The sequence below is a fragment of the Hyperolius riggenbachi genome, chromosome 7, assembly GCF_040937935.1.
Source record: "Hyperolius riggenbachi isolate aHypRig1 chromosome 7, aHypRig1.pri, whole genome shotgun sequence".
Classification (NCBI taxonomy): domain Eukaryota; kingdom Metazoa; phylum Chordata; class Amphibia; order Anura; family Hyperoliidae; genus Hyperolius; species Hyperolius riggenbachi.
In genome coordinates this window covers 165,352,477-165,373,971 of record NC_090652.1, presented here as the reverse complement: position 1 = coordinate 165,373,971, position 21,495 = coordinate 165,352,477, and the positions used below count along the sequence as shown (strand labels likewise).

The window sequence follows — 21,495 nt, the reverse complement described above, 5'->3', positions numbered from 1 at the left end:
CGCATTTACATTGTATAATAGGCTTTGTGATGTATACAAAGCCTATTATACTGGCTGCCTCCTGCCCTGGTGGTCCCAGTGTCCGAGGGACCACCAGGGCAGGCTGCAGCCACCCTAGTCTGCACCCAAGCACACTGATTTCCCCCCCCCTGCCCCCTGATCGCCCACAGCACCCCTCAGACCCCCCCCTGCCCACCCCCCAGACCACTGTTTGCACCCAGTCACCCCCCTAATCACCCATCAATCACTCCCTGTCACTATCTGTCAACGCTATTTTTTTTTTATCCCCCCCCCCTGCCCACTGCCCCCTCCTGATCACCCCCCACCCCTCAGATTCTCCCCAGACCCCCCCCCAGACCCCCCCCCCCCGTGTACTGTATGCATCTATCCCCCCTGATCACCTGTCAATCACCTGTCAATCACCCGTCAATCACCCGTCAATCACCAGTCAATCACCCCCTGTCACTGCTACCCATCAATCAGCCCCTAACCTGCCCCTTGCGGGCAATCTGATCACCCACCCACACCAATAGATCGCCCGCAGATCCGACATCAGATCACCTCCCAAATCCATTGTTTACATCTCTTCTCTCCTCTAAACACCCACTAATTACCCATCAATCACCCCCTATCACCACCTGTCACTGTTACCCATCAGATTAGACCCTAATCTGCCCCTTGCGGGCACCCAATCACCCGCCCACACACTCAGATTGCCCTCAGACCCCCCCTTATCAATTCGCCAGTGCAATATTTACATCTGTTATTCCCTGTAATAACCCACTGATCACCTGTCAATCACCTATCAATCACCCCCTGTCACTGCCACCCATCAATCACCCCCTGTCACTGCCACCCATCAATCAGCCCCTAACCTGCCCCTTGCGGGCAATCTGATCACCCACCCACACCAATAGATCGCCCGCAGATCCGACATCAGATCACCTCCCAAGTGCAGTGTTTACATCTCTTCTCTCCTCTAAACACCCACTAATTACCCATCAATCACCCCCTATCACCACCTGTCACGGTTACCCATCAGATTAGACCCTAATCTGCCCCTTGCGGGCACCCAATCACCCGCCCACACCTCAGAACGTCCTCAGACCCCAGCCCTGATCACCTCGCTAGTGCATTGCTTGCATCTATTTCCCCCCTCTAATCACACCTTGAGACACCCATCAATCACCTCCTGTCACCCCCTAGCACACCTACCCATCAGATCAGGCCCTAATTTGCCCCGTGTGGGCTCCTGATCACTCGGCCAAACCCTCAGGTGCCCCTTAGACCCCCTTCCGATCACCTCCCCAGTGCATTGATTGCATCTATTTTCCCCTCTAACCGCCCCCTGAGACACCGATCAATCACCTCCTGTCACCCCCTAGCACTCCTATCCATCAGATCAGGCCCAAAACATCCTGTCATCTAAGAGGCCACCCTGCTTATGACCGGTTCCACAAAATTTGCCCCCTCATAGACCACCTGTCATCAAAATTTGCAGATGCTTATACCCCTGATCAGTCATTTTGAGAAATTGGATTCCAGACTACTCACAGTTTTGGGCCCGTAAAATGCCAGGGCAGTATAGGAACCCCACAAGTGACCCCATTTTAGAAAGAAGACACCCCAAGGTATTCTGTTAGGTGTATGATGAGTTCATAGAAGATTTTATTTTTTGTCAAAAGTTAGCGGAAATTAGATTTTTATTGTTTTTTTCACAAAGTGTCATTTTTCACTAACTTGTGACAAAAAATAAAATCTTCTATGAACTCACCATACCCCTAACGGAATACCTTGGGGTGTCTTCTTTCTAAAATGGGGTCACTTGTGGGGTTCCTATACTGCCCTGGCATTTTAGGGGCCCTAAACCGTGAGGAGTAGTCTAGAAAACAAATGCCTCAAAATGACCTGTGAATAGGACGTTGGGCCCCTTAGCGCACCTAGGCTGCAAAAAAGTGTCACACATGTGGTATCGCCATACTCAGGAGAAGTAGTATAATGTGTTTTGTGGTGTATTTTTACACATACCCATGGTGGGTGGGAGAAATCTCTCTGTAAATGGACAATTGTGTGTAAAAAAAAATAAAAAATGTGTCATTTACAGAGATATTTCTCCCACCCAGCATGGTTATATGTAAAAATACACCACAAAACACATTATACTACTTCTTCTGAGTACGGCGATACCACATGTGTGACACTTTTTTGCAGCCTAACTGTGCTAAGGGGCCCAAAGTCCAATGAGTACCTTTAGGATTTCACAGGTCATTTTGAGACATTTGGGTTCAAGACTACTCCTCACGGTTTAGGGCCCCTAAAATGCCAGGGCAGTATAGGAACCCCACAAGTGACCCCATTTTAGAAAGAAGACACCCCAAGGTATTCTGTTAGGTGTATGATGAGTTCATAGAAGATTTTATTTTTTGTCACAAGTTAGCGGAAATTTATATGTATTGTTTTTTTTTTCACAAAGTGTACACATACCCATGCTGGGTGGGAGAAATATCTCTGTAAAAGGACAATTGTGTGTAAAAAAAATCAAACAATTGTCATTTACAGGGATATTTCTCCCACCCAGCATTGGTATGTGTAAAAATACACCCCAAAACACATTATACTACTTCTCCTGAGTACGGCGGTACCACATGTGTGGCACTTTTTTGCACCCTAAGTGCGCTAAGAGGCCCAAAGTCCAATGAGTACCTTTAGGATTTCACAGGTCATTTTGCGACATTTGGTTTCAAGACTACTCCTCACGGTTTAGGGCCCCTAAAATGCCAGGGCAGTATAGGAACCCCACAAATGACCCCATTTTAGAAAGAAGACACCCCAAGGTATTCCGTTAGGAGTATGGTGAGTTCATAGAAGATTTTATTTTTTGTCACAAGTTAGCGGAAAATGACACTTTGTGAAAAAAAAACAATTAAAATCAATTTCCGCTAACTTGTGACAAAAAAAAAAAATCTTCTATGAACTCACCATCCTCCTAACGGAATACCTTGGGGTGTCTTCTTTCTAAAATGGGGTAATTTGTGGGGTTCCTATACTGTCCTGGCATTTTAGGGGCCCTAAACCGTGAGGAGTAGTCTTGAAACGAAATTTCTCAAAATGACCTGTGAAATCCTAAAGGTACTCATTGAACTTTGGGCCCCTTAGCGCAGTTAGGGTGCAAAAAAGTGCCACACATGTGGTATCGCCGTACTCAGGAGAAGTAGTATAATGTGTTTTTGGGTGTATTTTTCCACATACCCATGCTGAGTGGGAGAAATATCTCTATAAATAGACAATTGTGTGTAAATAAAATAAAACAATTGTCATTCATGGAGATATTTCTCCCACCCAGCATGGGTATGTGTAAAAATACACCCCAAAACACATTATACTACTTCTCCTGAGTACGGCAATACCACATGTGTGGCACTTTTTTGCAGCCTAACTGCGCTAAGGGGCCAAAAGTCCAATGAGCATCTTTAGGCTTTACAGGGGTGCTTACAATTAGGCACCCCCCAAAATGCCAGGACAGTGAACACACCCCACAAATGACCCCATTTTGGAAAGTAGACACTTCAAGGTATTCAGAGAGGAGCATAGTGAGTCCGTGGCAGATTTCATTTTTTTTTGTTGCAAGTTAGAAGAAATGGAAACTTTTTTTTTTCTTTTTTTTGTCAGAAAGTGTCATTTTCCGCTAACTTGTGACAAAAAATAAAATCTTCTATGAACTCACCATGCCTCTCACTGAATACTTTGGGATGTCTTCTTTCCAAAATGGGGTCATTTGGGGGGTATTTGTACTATCCTGGAATTTTAGCCCCTCATGAAACCTGACAGGTGCGCAGAAAAGTCAGAGATGCTTGAAAATGGGAAAATTCACTTTTGGCACCATAGTTTGTAAACGCTATAACTTTTACCCAAACCAATAAATATACACTGAATGGGGTTTTTTTTAATCAAAAACATGTTTGTCCACATTTTTCGCGCTGCATGTATACAGAAATTTTACTTTATTTGAAAAATGTCAGCACAGAAAGTTAAAAAAATCATTTTTTTGCCAAAATGCATGTCTTTTTTGATGAATATAATAAAAAGTAAAAATCGCAGGAGCAATCAAATAGCACCAAAAGAAAGCTTTATTAGTGACAAGAAAAGGAGGTAAAATTCATTTAGGTGGTGGGTTGTATGAGCGAGCAATAAACCGTGAAAGCTGCAGTGGTCTGAATGGAAAAAAAGTGCCTGGTCCTTAAGGGGTAGAAAGACTGTGGTCCTGAAGTGGTTAAGCAATACCTTCACCACCATCCTTTAAACACAAATCTCTTTAATGAGATGTATTCAGCTAAAGATCTAAAGCCCCATACACACACTCAACAGCAATCTTTTATGCAGCACAATTATCAAACAACAAGATGAAACAACCAGAAAAAGTTGCTTGCTATTGTTCAAACAACTGATAAGACAGATAAGACATCAATCCAACAGTTGGATTGACGTCTTATCAGTCTTATCAGTTGTTTGAACAATAGCAAACAACTTTTTCTGGTTGCTTCAACTTGTTTCACAACAAAAGTTGTTTGATAATTGTGCTGCATAAAAGACTACTGTTGAGCGTGTGTATGGGGCTTAAAGGGGAACTTCAGCCTAAACAAATATACTGATAATAAGTTACATTAGTTATGTTAAGTAGAATAGATAGGTAGTATAATCTTTTACCCACCCTGTTTTAAAAGAACAGGCAAATGTTTGTGATTCATGGAGGCTGCCATCTTTGTCATGGGGGCAGCCATCTTTTTGGTTGAAAGGAGGTGACAGGGAGCATGAGGCACAGTTCCAACTGTCCTGTGTCCTGATCACCCCTCCCAGATGCACAAACTAGGCTTCAAATGTCAAATTCAAAATGTAAAAAAAAAAATTGCACCAAAACAGCAGAACGAGAACAACAACATCAGAAATCCCATCATGCTTAGCATAGCATAAGGGGAAAACTGCCCAGGCAGTTTTCTTCTGTGCAGCTAAAAATGAGGATTGTATAAGAGAAACAAAGTTCTGATGCTGTGAAACTGTTAAAGAAACACCAGGCCTTTTCAGTGTTTTCAGTGCTGCTGAGTCGATTTTTAGTCTGGAGGTTCACTTTAAGAATAATTCCTGTTGTGGTTTTAGAATAACAAATAATGCTAATGAGCAGGGATGCATACAATTTGTTGTAGTTTGTTTTTTTCTAAATAAAAACAATATTTTGCAGTCAATGCCACAGTTAATCAAATCAAGCAGTAAAGAAAAGGAGCAGTACTGCATTATGGGTTTCCTCTATTTCCACTTAAAGTAAGTGCACTGTTATAGAAAGTAAACCAGTTGGAAATGATGCTTTCTTTTTACTTTGTGCCTTGGTGGACTGTCGTAGTGCTTTTAACAATGTGCACAGTTTCTTCTGTGCTATTTTAGCATGCAGTTGAATCAAAATAAACTGTATCCAGTGGCAGCGAACTGAAAACATTGGTTCAATGATCAAGGCTAGTGCAAAAAAAATTGAACAAAAATAAAGCTGTTGCAGGAATAATCAGCCACAATTCCTTTTTATCACTCTGTTGAAAAATGCACTTCGTAGTACAAAAAATTAAAAACCTGTACACTTATGAAGTTTTCAACACAGTAAGGAAAAACATGTTTCACACATGTTTATGTAGCCAGCACTTATGAAACAAGTAAACCCATAGTCGCCAGTGGTAATTTATCCTCTAGAGCTACCTACATCAAGCCACAAGGTGGCAAGCAGTTAGAGACTCAAGCAAGTTGACTTAACCATCTTTCCCCACCTAAAGGTGGCCCCCCACTATCATGGAATATTGAAAACTATTTTCAGTCTTCTCTTCACACACTTGCATGTGGCCCTTCTCTGTTGGAAATTTGGCCATGCAGAGAGAACAGTTCAAAATCTCGGCTAGTAAAGATTGAAGGAGGAATGACTGTGAGTGGTGCTCAAGTTAGAGAATACATTGTTTAAAAATGTTAGAGTTTATCTCTCACTGCCGAGAAAATATAGGAGTATTGAATTAAGTATGTTTACTGTATATACACGAATACAAGTCGCCTTTGTGTATAAGTCGACTCAACTTTTTGACCCTCTTAAGCTGGAATTTCTGCACACTGCTGCTGTTAATGTTGTATAAGGCAAGATACCTGGAGAAATTAACCTCTGATGATCTCTAAGCATCTTCCCCACAGTTACAGTGTTAATACACAATATTAACAGCACCACAATGTGAGCAAGATGCTTGGAGAATGCAGGGATACTTGCTCCAGGTATACTGCCTCATAAAACAATAAGCAGCACAGTGTGGGGGAAGTGCCTGGAGAACATAAAGTGTAAATTACTCCACTGTATCTGTTTTCATATGGTGTCAGCAGAGGCAGATTCTTACTGAGTTTACCTGATTTCACTCTTCTCTCTCCCCCTGCACTACATAGTCATGTTGTCAGATCAAAGAACAGCAGCACTGAGTCTGACAGCATTGTGCACCGACCATGTGCGGGGATGTTAGATATGTGAGGCTGACGGAGGAGCAGAGGGGCTCTGTAGATGGAGAACTTTGTAGCTGACAGAACATTACTATCACACCAGCGAGAGCAAGTTTACCTTAGCAGCAGATGGGCTCTTTGATCTACAGAACATTGGAGCAAAAATCCATCAATGCAGGACAGGAAGCACTGGTAGAACACTAATAACAGGAAGTGGCTGGGCATGGTACATGGGGGAAGCAGTGATTGTGAAGGACAAATTGATGTAGGCAGGAAGAAGGCACAGCTGCAATGATTGCTGACAACGCCACTTGCACTAATTCGTTTCAGAATGTTACTGTCAGCAGCGGGGGAGAAGGGGCTAGAAGGAGAGGGACTCCACAAGTGGGGACAGTAGGTAAAGCATTTTACATGGGTATAAGTCAGAAATTGAGGTCTTACTCATGTATAAGTCGCCCCCTACAGTTTACTTAAGCAAATCAGACACACATTTCTTGACTTATACTCGTTTACACTCGCATGCAAAGTGTATGGTAGTGTTAGATAAGGTGAGAGACCAGCAGCTGAATAGGTACTGGATTAACTCGCCTGATGATAGTAATAGCCGTTTTGCAAGATTACCTGGCGAACTGGGTTGAGTAGATATATTTCGGGAATACCATCTGACTGCTAAAGACCTTATTTTTTGGCTTAATGCTAAATCAACATTATCATTAATTGATTCAATTTTCACAAATGAACTACTGGTAAATCAAATAATTGATAATCACAACGTCAAATACTTGATGATCACAACTAGTCTAAGGGCATACCTGATCATTGCTCTAGATTACTTAAAGTGACTCTGTAACAAAAATTACAACGTTTTTTCTACCATCCTACAAGTTCCTAAACCTATTCTAATCTGTTCTGGCTCACTGCAGCACTGTGTACTATCACGGTCTCTGTAATAAATCAATGTATCTTTCCCCTGTCAGACTTGTCGGCCTGTGTCTGGAAGGCTGCCAAGTTCTTCAGTGCTGGTCTGTTCCTCTATGCACACTCCAGTGTGTGTTTTATTTACATAAGCCAGCAGCTTCTCTGCTATCTTATCAGTGATAGAAGAGAGCTGGATAAAAATCCTCCTCTGTTAGGCTGTGAAAGTAGCTGGCTGACACATACTGAGGAATTACAAACACAGGCACAGGCAGAGCTGTCTGCAGGAAGCCTGTAATGTTCAGTGCATGAGAGAAGAAGGGGACAGAAGGTAAACACACAAATGATCTTTTGAGATTCAAAAGGAAAGCTGTATACAGCCTGCTTGTGTATGGATGTATTTTCTATGTGTGGACATATTGTACATCAATCTACTTCCTGTTTTGGTGGCCATTTTGTTTGTTTATAAACAAACTTTTTAAAACTGTTTTTGACTACTTTTAATGCGGCAGGGAGCGGCAAAATTGTGACAGAAGGTAATAGGAGATGTCCCCTAACACACTGGTATGTTTACTTTTGTGCGATTTTAACAATACAGATTCTCTTTAAATAAAATTATAAATGGATATAAGAGATAGCAATTACCCCCTCTGGCTTTATTGGTTCGTTGCACAGATACAATTCTGCAATTCTTGCAAAGATTTCCAAATATTGGACATTTGACAACTCTACTAATAAGGAATTGGTCTTTCGGGAAGTCTTTATGGCATTTCTTAGAGGTTGTCTCCTCTCTTCAATTAATGCTTTTAAAGGAAAATCAGGCTGATTAAGTTCAGTTCAAGAGAATGGAGGACTGCTGAGCAAGATTATTCAGTAACCCCCACAGAGAAGAACAAGTATAAAGACAGTATTAAATCCATCCTCCTGAAACAGTGAAGCATATAATGTTTTAATTTAACAGTCAGCCTAAGCTGGGTAATCATTCACTTATATTGCTAGCATACTTAGCCAGGTCTAATGACTATTACTAATAAGCAGGGGAGACTGTTAAAGGCAATCCCTGTAGTAGCAAATTGCTTTGCCTATATCTATACAATTCTTATTTAAATCTTGCATAGGAGCAGGTATTGGAGTTCCTGCTAGGCATTGTAAATCCACAATAAACTAAAATCAACCTAACCAAATATCCCCCTTAGGCTATAACCTTACTGAAAATAAGCAAAAATTACTAATACAATATAAAATTGATCAGATGGAAAAGTCCTGGAACCTGATTAAAGTGGACCCAAATTAAAAATACAAGATTTCTAAATTATAATAATAAATAGCAGCCTTTTTCAGATGCATGATGATAAATATAAAGTATTTTGCATTTATTAGAGGGCCCTTCCTTTCATATTGCCGGGACAGAATCTGGCAAACTGGTGGAGTAGGTAGTGTCTGGCAAAGGAGGAATTGCTAATGGCTGCCACCTGTATAACCCTAGTTATGAAAAGAGAATGGTGAAAAGCATCTACTAAAATGCTCATAGGCTTGAAGGAGTGTTTATTTATCTTTGTATGTGTCAGAGTGGTGCAACTAAATATTTTGAATTAAAACAATGTTTGGTTTGGGTCCGCTTTAAGACATGGTGGATGCCCATTTACTCTAAATGTCCTGTGCAGTAAATAAAGAAGGTATACAATCACACAATCGTTACTGTACTCCTTAAACCCAACAATGATCTGTAGAGATTGTGCTCCTACAGGCTAATCTTACTATTACATTCTGATTATAAAATATTTACCTCTTCCTATCATTTCTTATTTTGCTGTAGTTTACCATATAAACGTGTACCAACTTTAGTGATATCTTAATCCACACATTAACTATGTATGTATTTGTACATGTACTGGATGTCATGTACTTTGTCTTGAACTTCTCATGCATAAATGTTCCCCAATATTTGTTTTGTACTATTTACAGAGGTATGGAAGATGTTACTGCTTTATAAATTAAAAAAATAATAATCATCATAATAATAATAAATATTAATAAGCTATGCTTCTGTGAATGGGCTGCAAACAGTATTTTGAATAATTAGTGTGTACATGTCAAGTTCTAAAGCAAATGTCTTTATTTTATGAACCTTGAGAATGTGTATATGACCTTGTCAGGTTATATATCTCCACTTATCAACATTAGATTTTCCAAAAACATGTGTACATTTCTCATGAACTCACTACTCTTCTAAGGCAATGCCAAGCACAAGCCCATCAGGAGGAATTAGGTCATCACCTCTCATGTCTGATGTGGACTCAAGTCCAATGGCAAGGCTGAATGAGATGGGTATGGATAGAACTTTTATATTTGGAATTAAATATGTAATAACATGGGGGTCTGTTTACTAAAATGTATGTGTGCAGGCTTTTTATGTAGTTTGCGTAACTCGCATTATACACACATGTGTGCTACTTGCAGAACGTGCTTAGTACCTGTTCCACAAGCAATGTACACATTGCGTGTTAACTATCTGTGCATGTAAATTTGACTTAAAGAGTACAGAGGCGCCAATAGAATAAAAGTAGCATCAATTAAAACCAAATAAAATGCGGGCGGTAATGGTGGGCTTACCTACACACAGTGTGTTTTTTTGGGAGTACATATTAAATTCAATACTTAATATACACATTGGTTGTGATGATTGTTGGGTACGTAAGCCTCTGTACTGTTTACTACAAAAATATCCACCTGGTGGATGGGTGTGGACACCCTCTTTCTTCTACGGAGAGCGACTTTTTAGCCTGAGCGGGGACAGGTCTAATCTCCCCGCTTGCGATACTAGTAGTTGCCTACTCTCGGCAACCCAAACTTGTGAGTATAACTTATCTTCTTCATCATTTGTGCCCATTGTCACCAGTAATACACTATCGGGGGCTCTCGATTATTTTTTCTTCTCTCTACTATGTAAATTTGACTAGCCATTAATGAATAAGCCTCATCGAATGCTACAACCATAATGCAAAATGATACGTTTTTTTAATGCTGACAAATGGCTCTTTTACAGACTGTATAAAGTATCCAGAGAAGAACTGAAGTTCTTCCCATTGTAAATGGATACAGACTGCAAAATGATCCCCTTGTATGCCCCGAAAAAAGTTTTATGTATGCATTATGATTATAACATTGAATGTTTTGTATTCACAGTGCAAAAGATCTGTGCCAGACAGACCTGGATTTACCTCACAGGAGCCTATAGACACAGATGTCCTGGCACCTTAGACTTCACCCTTCATGAACCTACAAACTCCCACCAAACTGCATCATAAGTGTGCTGGCTGTCCTGGCTGTAACTTCTTCCTTACTTCCCTTGCACATCATAGGTAACAACAGGTGCCCATTAGTATTAGGTAGCCAGAAGTATCCTCAATATTAAGCAGCTAAAGGTGCCCACAAGCATTAGGTAGCTAGAGGAACCTCAATATTAAGTAGCTAGAGGTGCCCCCAACTAAAGGGAGATCTGGTCACTGGAATGTCGAAAGCAGGTTGAGTAACTTCTCATTTACACTCTCATCGGGACTCTACATAGGGAGGGAGGGAGGCACTCTGGGAGGGGAGGGAGCCGCCTTTCCATCATCAGGCTCCTATAGGCACGTGCCTACAGTGCCTTATGGTAAATCCAGCACTGGTGCCAGACCCACCACATTCAGGAACACAGTTACTCCACATCGATTATCACTAGCAACAACCTGGTTGTGTACCATCATAAAGTAATGGTATACATTTCTATAAAACCATGACTGCTGCAGTGTAATTCCTATAACTGAGTTCCTGAACAGGTCAAAAGGAGGTGATTGCACACTTTTACAACTGTATTAAGCGCCAACAGAAGGGACCTGGTAGTGGTGCATTTCTAAAACTTGCTGCTTTCAGAAACTACGCAAGGAAGTGGAGTAAATAACTAATGAAAAAAAAATCCGGACCTACAACAAAGTAATTGTAAAATAGATACATTTAGAATCCATGCTGCTCTCATTCCCAACTGTCTCCAAATATGCTATACATTTTAACTGTAGGAATTTAAAACAGAAGACTACATTTCACTTGATTGAATGAAAAGTCTTGTGACTCTTCTATAGAGCCACAATATATATCAGATCAAAAATTATATGTTGGCAAAACATTGTTTTAAAAATTGTTGTGTCGAATTTTACAAAAGTAGGCAAGCTTGTTGTCCTTCACATTGTCTTAAACAGTTTGGAGGCCTCCATTTACTTGTTTACATAATTTTGAAGAAATTGAATAAAGTTAACTTCTTGCTGACCACTCCACGGCAATTGGCGCAAACGCGGCAGCAGCCCCAGGACCGATCCACGCCGGTTGGCGTGAACGACTTCCTATGGGGCTAGCAGGAGAACGCGCGCTAATGCGCGCTCATCTCCGCTTGGAAGGCCCCGCCGCTCGGAGATTTTTAGACGGCGAAACTGCCATCTAATAGGACTGCACAGCGCTTTGATCTAAGGCAGCGCTGTACTGGGGACTGCCATGTAACACGGCTGTCCTTCTGGGGGGACACTGGGATAGGCTGACTGTGGGTTGGAGGGAGGGAGGGAAAAATAATTAGAAAATACACGTTAAAAAAAAAAAGAAGAAGATAAATATTTGTAAAAAAAAAAACATTGGGGGAGCGATCAGACCCCACCAACAGAAAGCTCTGTTGGTGGGGAGAAAGTTGTTACATTTTTCTATTTTCTAGAGGCTTATTAAGGCCACAACATCATACAATGAAACAGAAAAAAGATGTGATCAAGCTAAAATATTGCAATACCATATTAAATAAACAGTACAGTATTCAGTTTGAACTGCAAAGCAAAACTTTAATGCTTGTCTAACCTTTAGCCCTTCTTGATATTCTTTGGTCTTTTCTTTTATAATATTCCTGTGCTCCTCAAAGATCTCCCCCATGCGGTCATGCCACTGGAAAGTACTGCTGTTCAAACGAATATCTGCTGGGGAAAGTGTGACATAATCTACAAGAAAAGTCAGGCGATTTTTGGATTCTATGAGCTTTTGCTCCATATCTTGCATATCTTGAGCTTCAAATTTCTGAATGTATTCCTGTACAAAAATAAATAAATTAATGAATATGATGCATCCTATATTTGAGCAGAGTTATTAGCCCTAGCACCTTCCTATCCTTGTAGTACTGACACAGAGCTTTACATTAAATGTTTTATCTTTTTCAATATTAGTATTCTTTAGGAGTGTCGAGATCATCTATGCACGCTGGAGAAGGTACAGCTGTGATTGGCTGAGCCATGGCCAGTTTTGCATCTTTTTTTCGTAGGTATGCTTTTCTTGCAGGCTGCCTAAAAGAAGTTCATTGGAGACAGGAAAGGGGTGGTAATGCAAGGAGGGGGATCTAGAGTACAGGGAGTTTTATGGGGGGATGGAGTGTTTATGCAACCTACAGTTGATTGTGGAGGGGGGGAAATAATATTGACCATACATGGGGGATGTCTATTGATACTTATAGGTCCCTGGTTATGCCAGCCTCCTCTCCGTGCCATTGTTTTTCCTTTATGGGCCAAATGGCAGCCAAAGCTCAATTTCTGAACTGCGCAGCTGCTGTACAGAGTCAGGCAGGAGCATTGACAAACTGGCAGCACTGAGTTGGACAGAGCATGCGCTGAAGATGCAGAGCTACTTTGGCTTCCATTCGACTGGCTTCAGTCAGAGCCACAAACTGGAGGCAAAGTGGTGAACCAGAGGGGTGGCCAGGGAACCCAGTGGACCTGTAAGTATCTGGACCCAGTAAAAAATACATTTTTTTTACATTAAAATCCCTTTATAGTGAACTTCAAAGGGACCTGGCCAAGTACTTTACTATATTAGAAATCTACTATATCAGTAATTGGTCATACATCGTATATTCATTACAGGCGTATGGAGAGGACCTGAGGACTGAGTTTACTATCGCCAGAGGTTTACTATATCAGAGTTTACTGTAACAAGATTCTACTCCATATGTTTATTTTAGGTCAATTCATGTACCCTTTATTATTTTTTATGGGGGAGGTCAATGATGGCTGTATATGTTGTGTGGAAAGAAGGTGGCGCAGGGGATTGGCCACACTTGTAAAATGGGAGGTGGGGGTTGGGAGAACCTGAGAAGGGGGGGTCCCATCATTCTTTTGCAGAGGGACCTCAGGGTTTGTAGTTATGCCCCGGATGGCAATAAAAGGGTAACAAAATAAATTGTCAGGTTACATAAACAGAGGCATTGCCACTAAATGTATAATTACACACACAAAAAATGTAAATTAAAAGTGAAAACTTTATTGCTGAGATATGTGTCCACATACCTTCAGCTCCATGAGTTCCTGAGTATTTGGAGGAGTGGAATGAGCTTTTTCAGCTACCTTCTCAAATTCTTTACATAACCTGGAAAAGATGTAATGATTAAAATATAAATAGAACTGATAGTAAAGGAGTTATTGAAACTCGAATCTACACATTACATTATACATTTGTTCACATTCTTACAGTTCACCATTTTTTGTCAGCTTGCTGTTATAGAGTTTTATAAAAACCCAGTAAAGGGACCCTTTTTATTGCAAGGGTTAATGAACTTCACCTCTGCAGTCAACTATAACAGCACTCCTGAAAAATAATTATAGGCCATAAAACATCTGTGTGGCTGTGTTACAATAGCAGGATAGTGATCTTACAAAAGCAGGATGGTCATGGTTTCTCTGCGAAGGAGCTGATTAATCAGGTGTCATGTCGGTGTAATATAAAATCTGGTTTAAACTTTAACCCTTATAACAAATGCAAGAATATGGGACTCTATGAAAGTTCTAATTAGGATTAGCTTTAGAAATACATCTATCTTGTAAGCTCAGTATTACTTTAGGTTTGCGTTACAAAAAAGGGGGTAAATTAGAGTGAAAAAGGAAAGGAATGGGAAAGTGCACTGTGTAGTAGAAGTGGTTGCACAGAAACGTAGGGTTAAGGTTTTAGTGAGTAAATATCATTCAGTAGTATCTAGGTGAGTAGCTTTCCTGTCATACATGCACACACCATAAGTATGAGTAATATGTCCACCTTCCAAGGCAAATTAAAATTAGGAATTCTTTTTTAACATTCTAAAAATTGTATAGTTTGCTTACTATGTATGAGGAATATGAGGGAACATGATCTGTGCATGAAGGAAAAATGTTTTAGCATTTATTTAGGAAAGGGTTATTTACAGTAAAAGTGATTAAAATGTGGAATGTATTACCACAGGAAGTAGTTATGACAAATTCTTGTTAAATCTGAGTTTATTTAAAGTATTAGAGCATACAAAAGGTGTACAACAGTTATAACATGGGCAGCACGGTGGCATAGTGGTTAGCGCTCTCGCCTTGCAACGCTGGGTCCCCGGTTCAAATCCCAGCCAGCAGGTCAACATCTGCAAGGAGTTTGTATGTTCTCCCCATGTCTGTGTGGGTTTCCTCCGGGCACTCCGGTTTCCTCCCACATCCCCAAAACATACCGATAAGTTAATTGGCTCCCCCCTAAAATTGACCCTAGACTACAATACATACACTACACGATACATACATACACATAGGACTCTGGTAGGGATTAGATTGTGAGCTCCTTTGAGGGACAGTTAGTGACTAGACTATATATACTATGTCCGCTGTGGAAGATGTCGGTGCTATATCAATACTAAATAATAATAATAATAACAGCGAATTAAATAAGGAAAAAATCCACAGTACAAACAGTGAGATCCAGATTGTTAGATAATTACATGGAGAGATTACCGACTGTGGGTTTTAAATAGCACCTTCAGAGAGAGAAGAAGAGACAGAAAGGAAAGAGGAGAGAAAAGGAAAGAAAGGGAGTGGCGAGCACGAGGAACCGCAGCCTTCTTCAGGCCCACCACCCGACAAGAGGTAGATTGCAGTTAGAGAAAGGAAAAGAGGAAGAAAAAACCACAGGGAAAAGGAAAGAGAGAAGAAAGAAAAGGACAGAAAAAAAGGGAAATGGGAGGGAAACGATCCTAAACATTAGAAGCGTCTGATAATATGAAAAACCATTAACATCACCAGAGAATAAATAGTTTAGTTAAACGACACAAGCTAAGCTTACTTGAAAAACAAAAGAAAAAGCGATGTAGGGAAATAAACATAAGGCCTCTCCCAATTAGGCCATATTAGGTATGTGAATTCAAGTATAATCAGTCCTGCTCCATATGGAAGTTATGGCAAATTCTATACCTGCATTTCATGGGGGCTTAGATGCTTTCCTTGCATTGAAAGACATCCATGGCTATAATTACTAGGTAATTACCAGTGGTGTTGATCCACAGATTTTATCTGGTTGTCATTGGAGCATGAATTTGTTCCCTTCTGGGGCTAATATGACCATGCCTTGCAAGGTTCTTCACCTTCCTTTGGATCAATAAGGACATGCGAGGGTGAGGGCTAGTGTTTACCTTATTTTCTGGTTGAACTTGATGGACATACGTTGTTGTTTTTTTTAACCTAAATAACTATGTAACTATGTTGCAACAAGTGACCAAAGGCTCAAAATCCTTATTAAGACAACAGTCACCAGGCAAATTTTGTCTTGATGCTGTCTTGAGCCCTTCTGCAGCAGAGGTAACAGAAGCTCTATCCAATAATGATAATGTAAGTGCTGACCCTTCTGGCCCAGAATAGACAAGGTTAGTTTATTACCTTGTGGCGCATCCGTTTTTAATACATCCCATTGATCTGATCAGTAACATTATGTAGGTGCATACCTAGGTATTTTCTGGAAATAAGGCATAAGGACAATGTTCCAATCCTATATGTTACCTATATGCTGAGCTAATAATCAGTAATCCCAAGCCCCATGATGTCTCTAGCTATGATATATGCTCTCCAACCAAACTCTCCCATCTCCTGCTTTCTTTACCCCACATCTACTTTCTCATGTACTCTCTAATTATTCTTGCTGTTTCCTCCTATTCCCGTGTTCTCTCTATAGGGATCTCTGTTTCTGTGCCTACTCAACCTCCTTAAAAATGTGAAGGAATGTGCTATAGGTGCATATTATGCACCACGTGATTAACACAACTGTCAAACTAAAGCAGATAAAAGAACATAATTACATGACAGTATTGAAGAACTGATAACAATGTATGTCTTGTTATCTCATTTTACATTTACAAATGCTATTTGCCTTTCATTATCCCCTTTCATAACTTAATTGTCGATATTCCAAAAAGTGTAAATTCTTTAAAATTAAAAAAAGCAAAAAAACCCTGAATGGAAGTCAACATTTACCAGCAAGATGAATTGAAAAGTTGCTCTAAAATATATGCAACAGCATAATAACCTGTAAAGAAAATAATTTCTTCATACAAACTCCTAAAATAAACCTGCAGTGTTTTCTTCCGGGAATTCCTGGAAGCACAGAAAGAGTTAAGCTTCAGTGTTTACATATTAGCACAGAGCAATGACACACCTCGGCACAGCTGACAGTCCTGATTTACACTTGATGATTACTTGCTAATATTACGCAAGCTGACCTCTCTAAACACACATCGAGTGAATTTCTCAGCAACTGTATGTGTTTTCCTTGTCTGCTGTGCAAGAGTTTAGGTTAGGGAAAAGGTGGAGTTCCTAGATTGGTGGAGCTTTTTAAGGTTTTTTATGAGAATGATGCTACCCAGTTGAAGATTGTTGGACCGTTCTCTGTGATTGCCCTAAGAAGGGGAGGAGATAGAGAGAGACTTCTTTCTCAAAAAGAATCAACCTGGATCTCGAGGACTAATGCCATGGGTCCTTTAGGCTTTAATGATCGCAATTAATTGAGTGTCTTTCTACAGAAAAATTAACAACATGGTTGTGTTGTAATAGTTGATAACTGTTCTCTGGTTATGTGATGGTGCACTTTGGATTGATTGGCTCTCTAGTCCTAATCACTTATGGTGCCTATACTTTTGCACAGTTTCCCCTTCTCTACTATCTGTTTCTAATTTTGGTCATATAATATTTAGATATTGAGGTTCCCCTTGGACAACTTGCTCACTGCTGTCTACGGTAATTTGGTCCCTTCAGTTTAGTGTGATCTCTCTGTAAACAGCGCGATGACTCAGATCTGAACTTCCGGACAGACAGAACTTCCGGACAGATGGCGTTAGTTTGGTCACCATGACAGCGGCGCTCAGTGCGCGCCGCTGGGCGTGATACGTGCGCTGTCATAGGTCAGCGGCTCCAAAGTAGTGGTCACGTGACAATGCACACTGGAGATGGGACACACGAGGGACCGGATTCGCTGAAGGGTCCAATAGAGGCGTGGCCCTTCCGGGGATTTAACATGCACGCCATATCCGCGGCGTTTGAGACGTATCCCCACCGCGGAGAGCAGCGGTCCGTGAGGAAGCTAACCCAGTGAAACAATTGTCAACCGTCAGGGTCTCTGTGGGAGTTGCCACAGGGATTGGTGATGTATTGATGTTAATACACAATGCTATTACTATTTCATCATGATGAAAGTTAAGCTATTAAAAGTGACAGTATGAACTAACTGGTGCCCATGTGGAATTGCTGCTTGAATGGATTGCAAGAGTTTAGGTCTGATTTAAAGCATTCTGTTGGTGGAGGTGATCCTGGATATCATTAAGCAGTAGGTTGCGGTGCAGGACCAATGGGGTGGGGGATCTATCCAGGTTAGATATCAGATATGTATGGAAACATCATATAAATCTGAAGATGAGTTATTTGTTTTTCTAGTTTTAAAAGCATTTTATTGAAACAAATGTTCAAGTACTAGCATAATAGCTACATCTTATATTTCTTAACTCTCAAAATTAAAAAAGACAATATTATGTTTTTGTATGCCAATTTCCCACCCCAGTTAAAACACTGCACAAAGTAGGAAGTAGGGTTAGGAAATTGCATTGTTTCCCTTGCTGTTTGTGTCAACAATAAGAAAATATGTATCATATTCCAGAACAAAGAGTCAACCCAAAAAAAATGTTCTAACTACTTCCTATATTATCCAAAACTAAAATAAGGCCTGTTCGGAGTATTACACTTCAAATAAGTATGATCCAATTGAAGTGTCAAAAAGCCTAGCAGAGAGAGACTGACCCCAATTATACAGCTGACTTTTGAGTGTTCTGTAACTTATCTACCCCTCAATTTCCACTGCAGGGCAATGCCTAAACCAGTGACCATGAGATAAAAATGATAGCAGAGAACCAACCTTCTGTTAGCGTCCTGGTGATCTTGAAACATTTTCTCTATCAGTTTTCCACAAATAGCCTCTGAACGTTTAGCCAGTGCTCTGATTAATTCATCACAATGAAGTTCAAACATCCCTAGGCGAATAAACTGTGAAAACAGAGAAAACAGTGGAAAAAGACTGTGTAAGCAGTGTTATGTACTATAGTTCTTCTTAAACAACCAGGACAGGTTTCTAATCATCTATTATTTATGCACTACAGCATCAGTAATACAGAACAGGCATGCTACAAGGCAACGGAGAGGCCGTTCATATTTTATAGTGCTCATTAATACAAAAAATATGCCTATGTGCTAAAGAATAATTTTTGTTAAGAGATGATCACAGAAGAAGTACATAATTGATACAGACAATCCTTGCACAAAATAAGTACATGTGCATTATAAATCTCTGATCACATATGTGAATCTAAGGTGTACAAGTTTGCAAAGTGTGTAAATTCAACTGTGATCTATCTCTTATATTTTCTTATTTAGGGAAGACAAACTTAAACCCTCTATAAACAGTTGTGGTTGGGGTGTCTTGGCACCCTATAGAATAAAATACAGGAGACAAAAAAGGGAGCCCGATAGTGCAGTATGTCAATAATAGGTGTGTGGAGAAATCAATTGATTGAAAGGGCTACTCACAAAGGAGGTTTGCAAGGGGCAACCGACCACAGGAAGCAGGTGGAGACCATAAACCCGACTCCACTCGGGGTGGTCCTGGACGGACCTGGTTGCGGTTGCTCTCTTAGATGAAAAAGGATGGACAAAACATCAAACGTGGTAAAACGGGTGTTCTGTCACCACCCCTCGGACAAACATGTACGGGGGTATAACTATGCACAATAAGGGAAAGAGGCGCCCTGATTTGAATAAAAGCTTTTAAAACCAGTTTAGAAACGAAAAAGAAAAATGAGGTATCTTACCTCAATGACAAAATCTCTTTAAACTTACAAAAGATTTTTATTTGAGCACAGGCAACACGTTTCCTCAGGCCAATACAGTGCCAAATGACAGAAATCATGTAGCATAGGGAGCTTCCTCAGGCCAATACAGTGCCAAATGACAGAAATCATGTAGCATAGGGAGCTTCCTCAGGCCAATACAGTGCCAAATGACAGAAATCATGTAGCATAGGGAGCCTCCTCAGGCCAATACAGTGCCAAATGACAGAAATCATGTAGCATAGGGAGCCTCCTCAGGCCAATACAGTGCCAAATGACAGAAATCATGTAGCATAGGGAGCCTCTCTGAGAGGCTCCCTATGCTACATGATTTCTGTCATTTGGCACTGTATTGGCCGGAGGAAGCGTGCTCAGACCCGCGAAATGCGTTGTCTGTGCTCAAATAAAAATCTTTTGTAAGTTTACTGAGATTTAACATTTCTGAAAGTGTGCAATTTTTCCCATGGCAGCCATATGTGTGTATTCATATTTATAATTGGTATATGCTATTTCTAGGATCTCTTGGAAAGAAAGGACCACAAAGCCTTTCTAGTGTCTTGACATGGCCATTTTAGTTGCTAAGGGTATATTGATTAGTGAAAATTTAAATTTGTAATATATTACTGATTACTGGTAAATAATGTGGCTGCCATTAAATGTACCACCACACTTATTACAGTTATTTTTGATATCCAGGCAGATACTTGGGTTCATTGAATAGTAACGTAAGAACCTTCCGACCATATGTGAAGGATTTTACCTTGCCCTTTGCAGTTCCTCCAGCATCTATCAGATAATACATTGGAAATCTAGCAAGTTTACTTGGAGTGTAATACCATGTTAGTAATATTTTATGATTGAGCTCCCAGTGGTTTGTACACTGTTTATAGGACTAAGCAAGGGCAGTTGATCATGGTGATGTTGTTGGTGGTGGGGTAAATGTAATTAAGTAATCTCTTGTGAGCACCTTCTGGATCCAGCCACCCCCACTTATCATGACAGTAAGCATGAGATTTCCCATAGAGTCAAAGGAAAATGCGATGGAAAGGATTGTGCACTCCAACTTTGTAATAATTGGTAGCCCTCTGCAGGCGCTCACAATATAGTTTTGTCTTATTCTGGTGGTAATAGGCCTAGTGGGGGAACTCCATTGATAAGCAATGTGTGCCTCCTTACAACATCTGGTAACCTTATTAAAGCTTCTGCATAAAGCAGCTTTTGGCTGCAGTGATATCAGCATAAAATACCACTCTGCTGGTTTCTCCAGTGTGATCTTCTTGCTCATCTTCCCGGATCTGCCTTGAGAGCAGCTGCATTGGCCATCTTTAGACTGCTGAATTTAGCAGGCTTCAGGAGCATCCGTGAGCTTTTTCAGTACTATGTTCATCTTTCTACTTTGTGTCATTACCCCCTCCCAGGGGGAGCTCTGCTACTGCTGCATGTTGTTTTGAGGCATTTTCTTTAAAGTGTATCTGAAGAAATTTATAAAAGAAAAATTAGATACTCACCTTATTTGTAGGACAGTCCTTGGGATTCCCATATCATCAGTCAGCTGAATAGGGTACTGGTAAGGCTGTTGCCTTTGATTTGGGATTTAAGCCTTTGACCAGGGATCAAATCCAGTAGGTAAAACAAAAAGCAGGCTTTGGACAAGGCTTCCTAATGATCTTGGTTGCCCGTGGAGCACACACTAAGTGCTGCAGCCCTGAAAATGCTTTGAGTCTGCCAGGGGAAATGCTTGATATAAATGTTTTGTGACTTGTCTTGTTTTCTAATCCTCTGTTCCAATGCTGGGTCCATCTGAACATATTCAACCAGACCCTGTAAAATCTGTTCTCGTGACCAGTGGCCATGCTTCCACCCATGTACGAATG

At 40.6% G+C, this 21,495-nt stretch overlaps 1 protein-coding gene across 1 annotated transcript in view; it reads right to left on the bottom strand.

The window, feature by feature from the left end:
* Positions 1-9,643: 9,643 nt before the first annotated feature.
* LOC137526122 (dynein axonemal heavy chain 7-like) overlaps positions 9,644-21,495 on the bottom strand; it is a 127,547-nt gene continuing 115,695 nt past the window's right edge. Inside the window, exons 13-16 of the mRNA XM_068247342.1 lie at positions 18,655-18,782; positions 13,767-13,845; positions 12,230-12,519; positions 9,644-9,737 (exon numbers count right to left, since the gene is read on the bottom strand). Of these exons, the coding sequence (XP_068103443.1) occupies positions 9,644-9,737; positions 12,230-12,519; positions 13,767-13,845; positions 18,655-18,782 (591 nt within the window). The remainder of the gene's footprint in view (positions 9,738-12,229; positions 12,520-13,766; positions 13,846-18,654; positions 18,783-21,495) is intronic.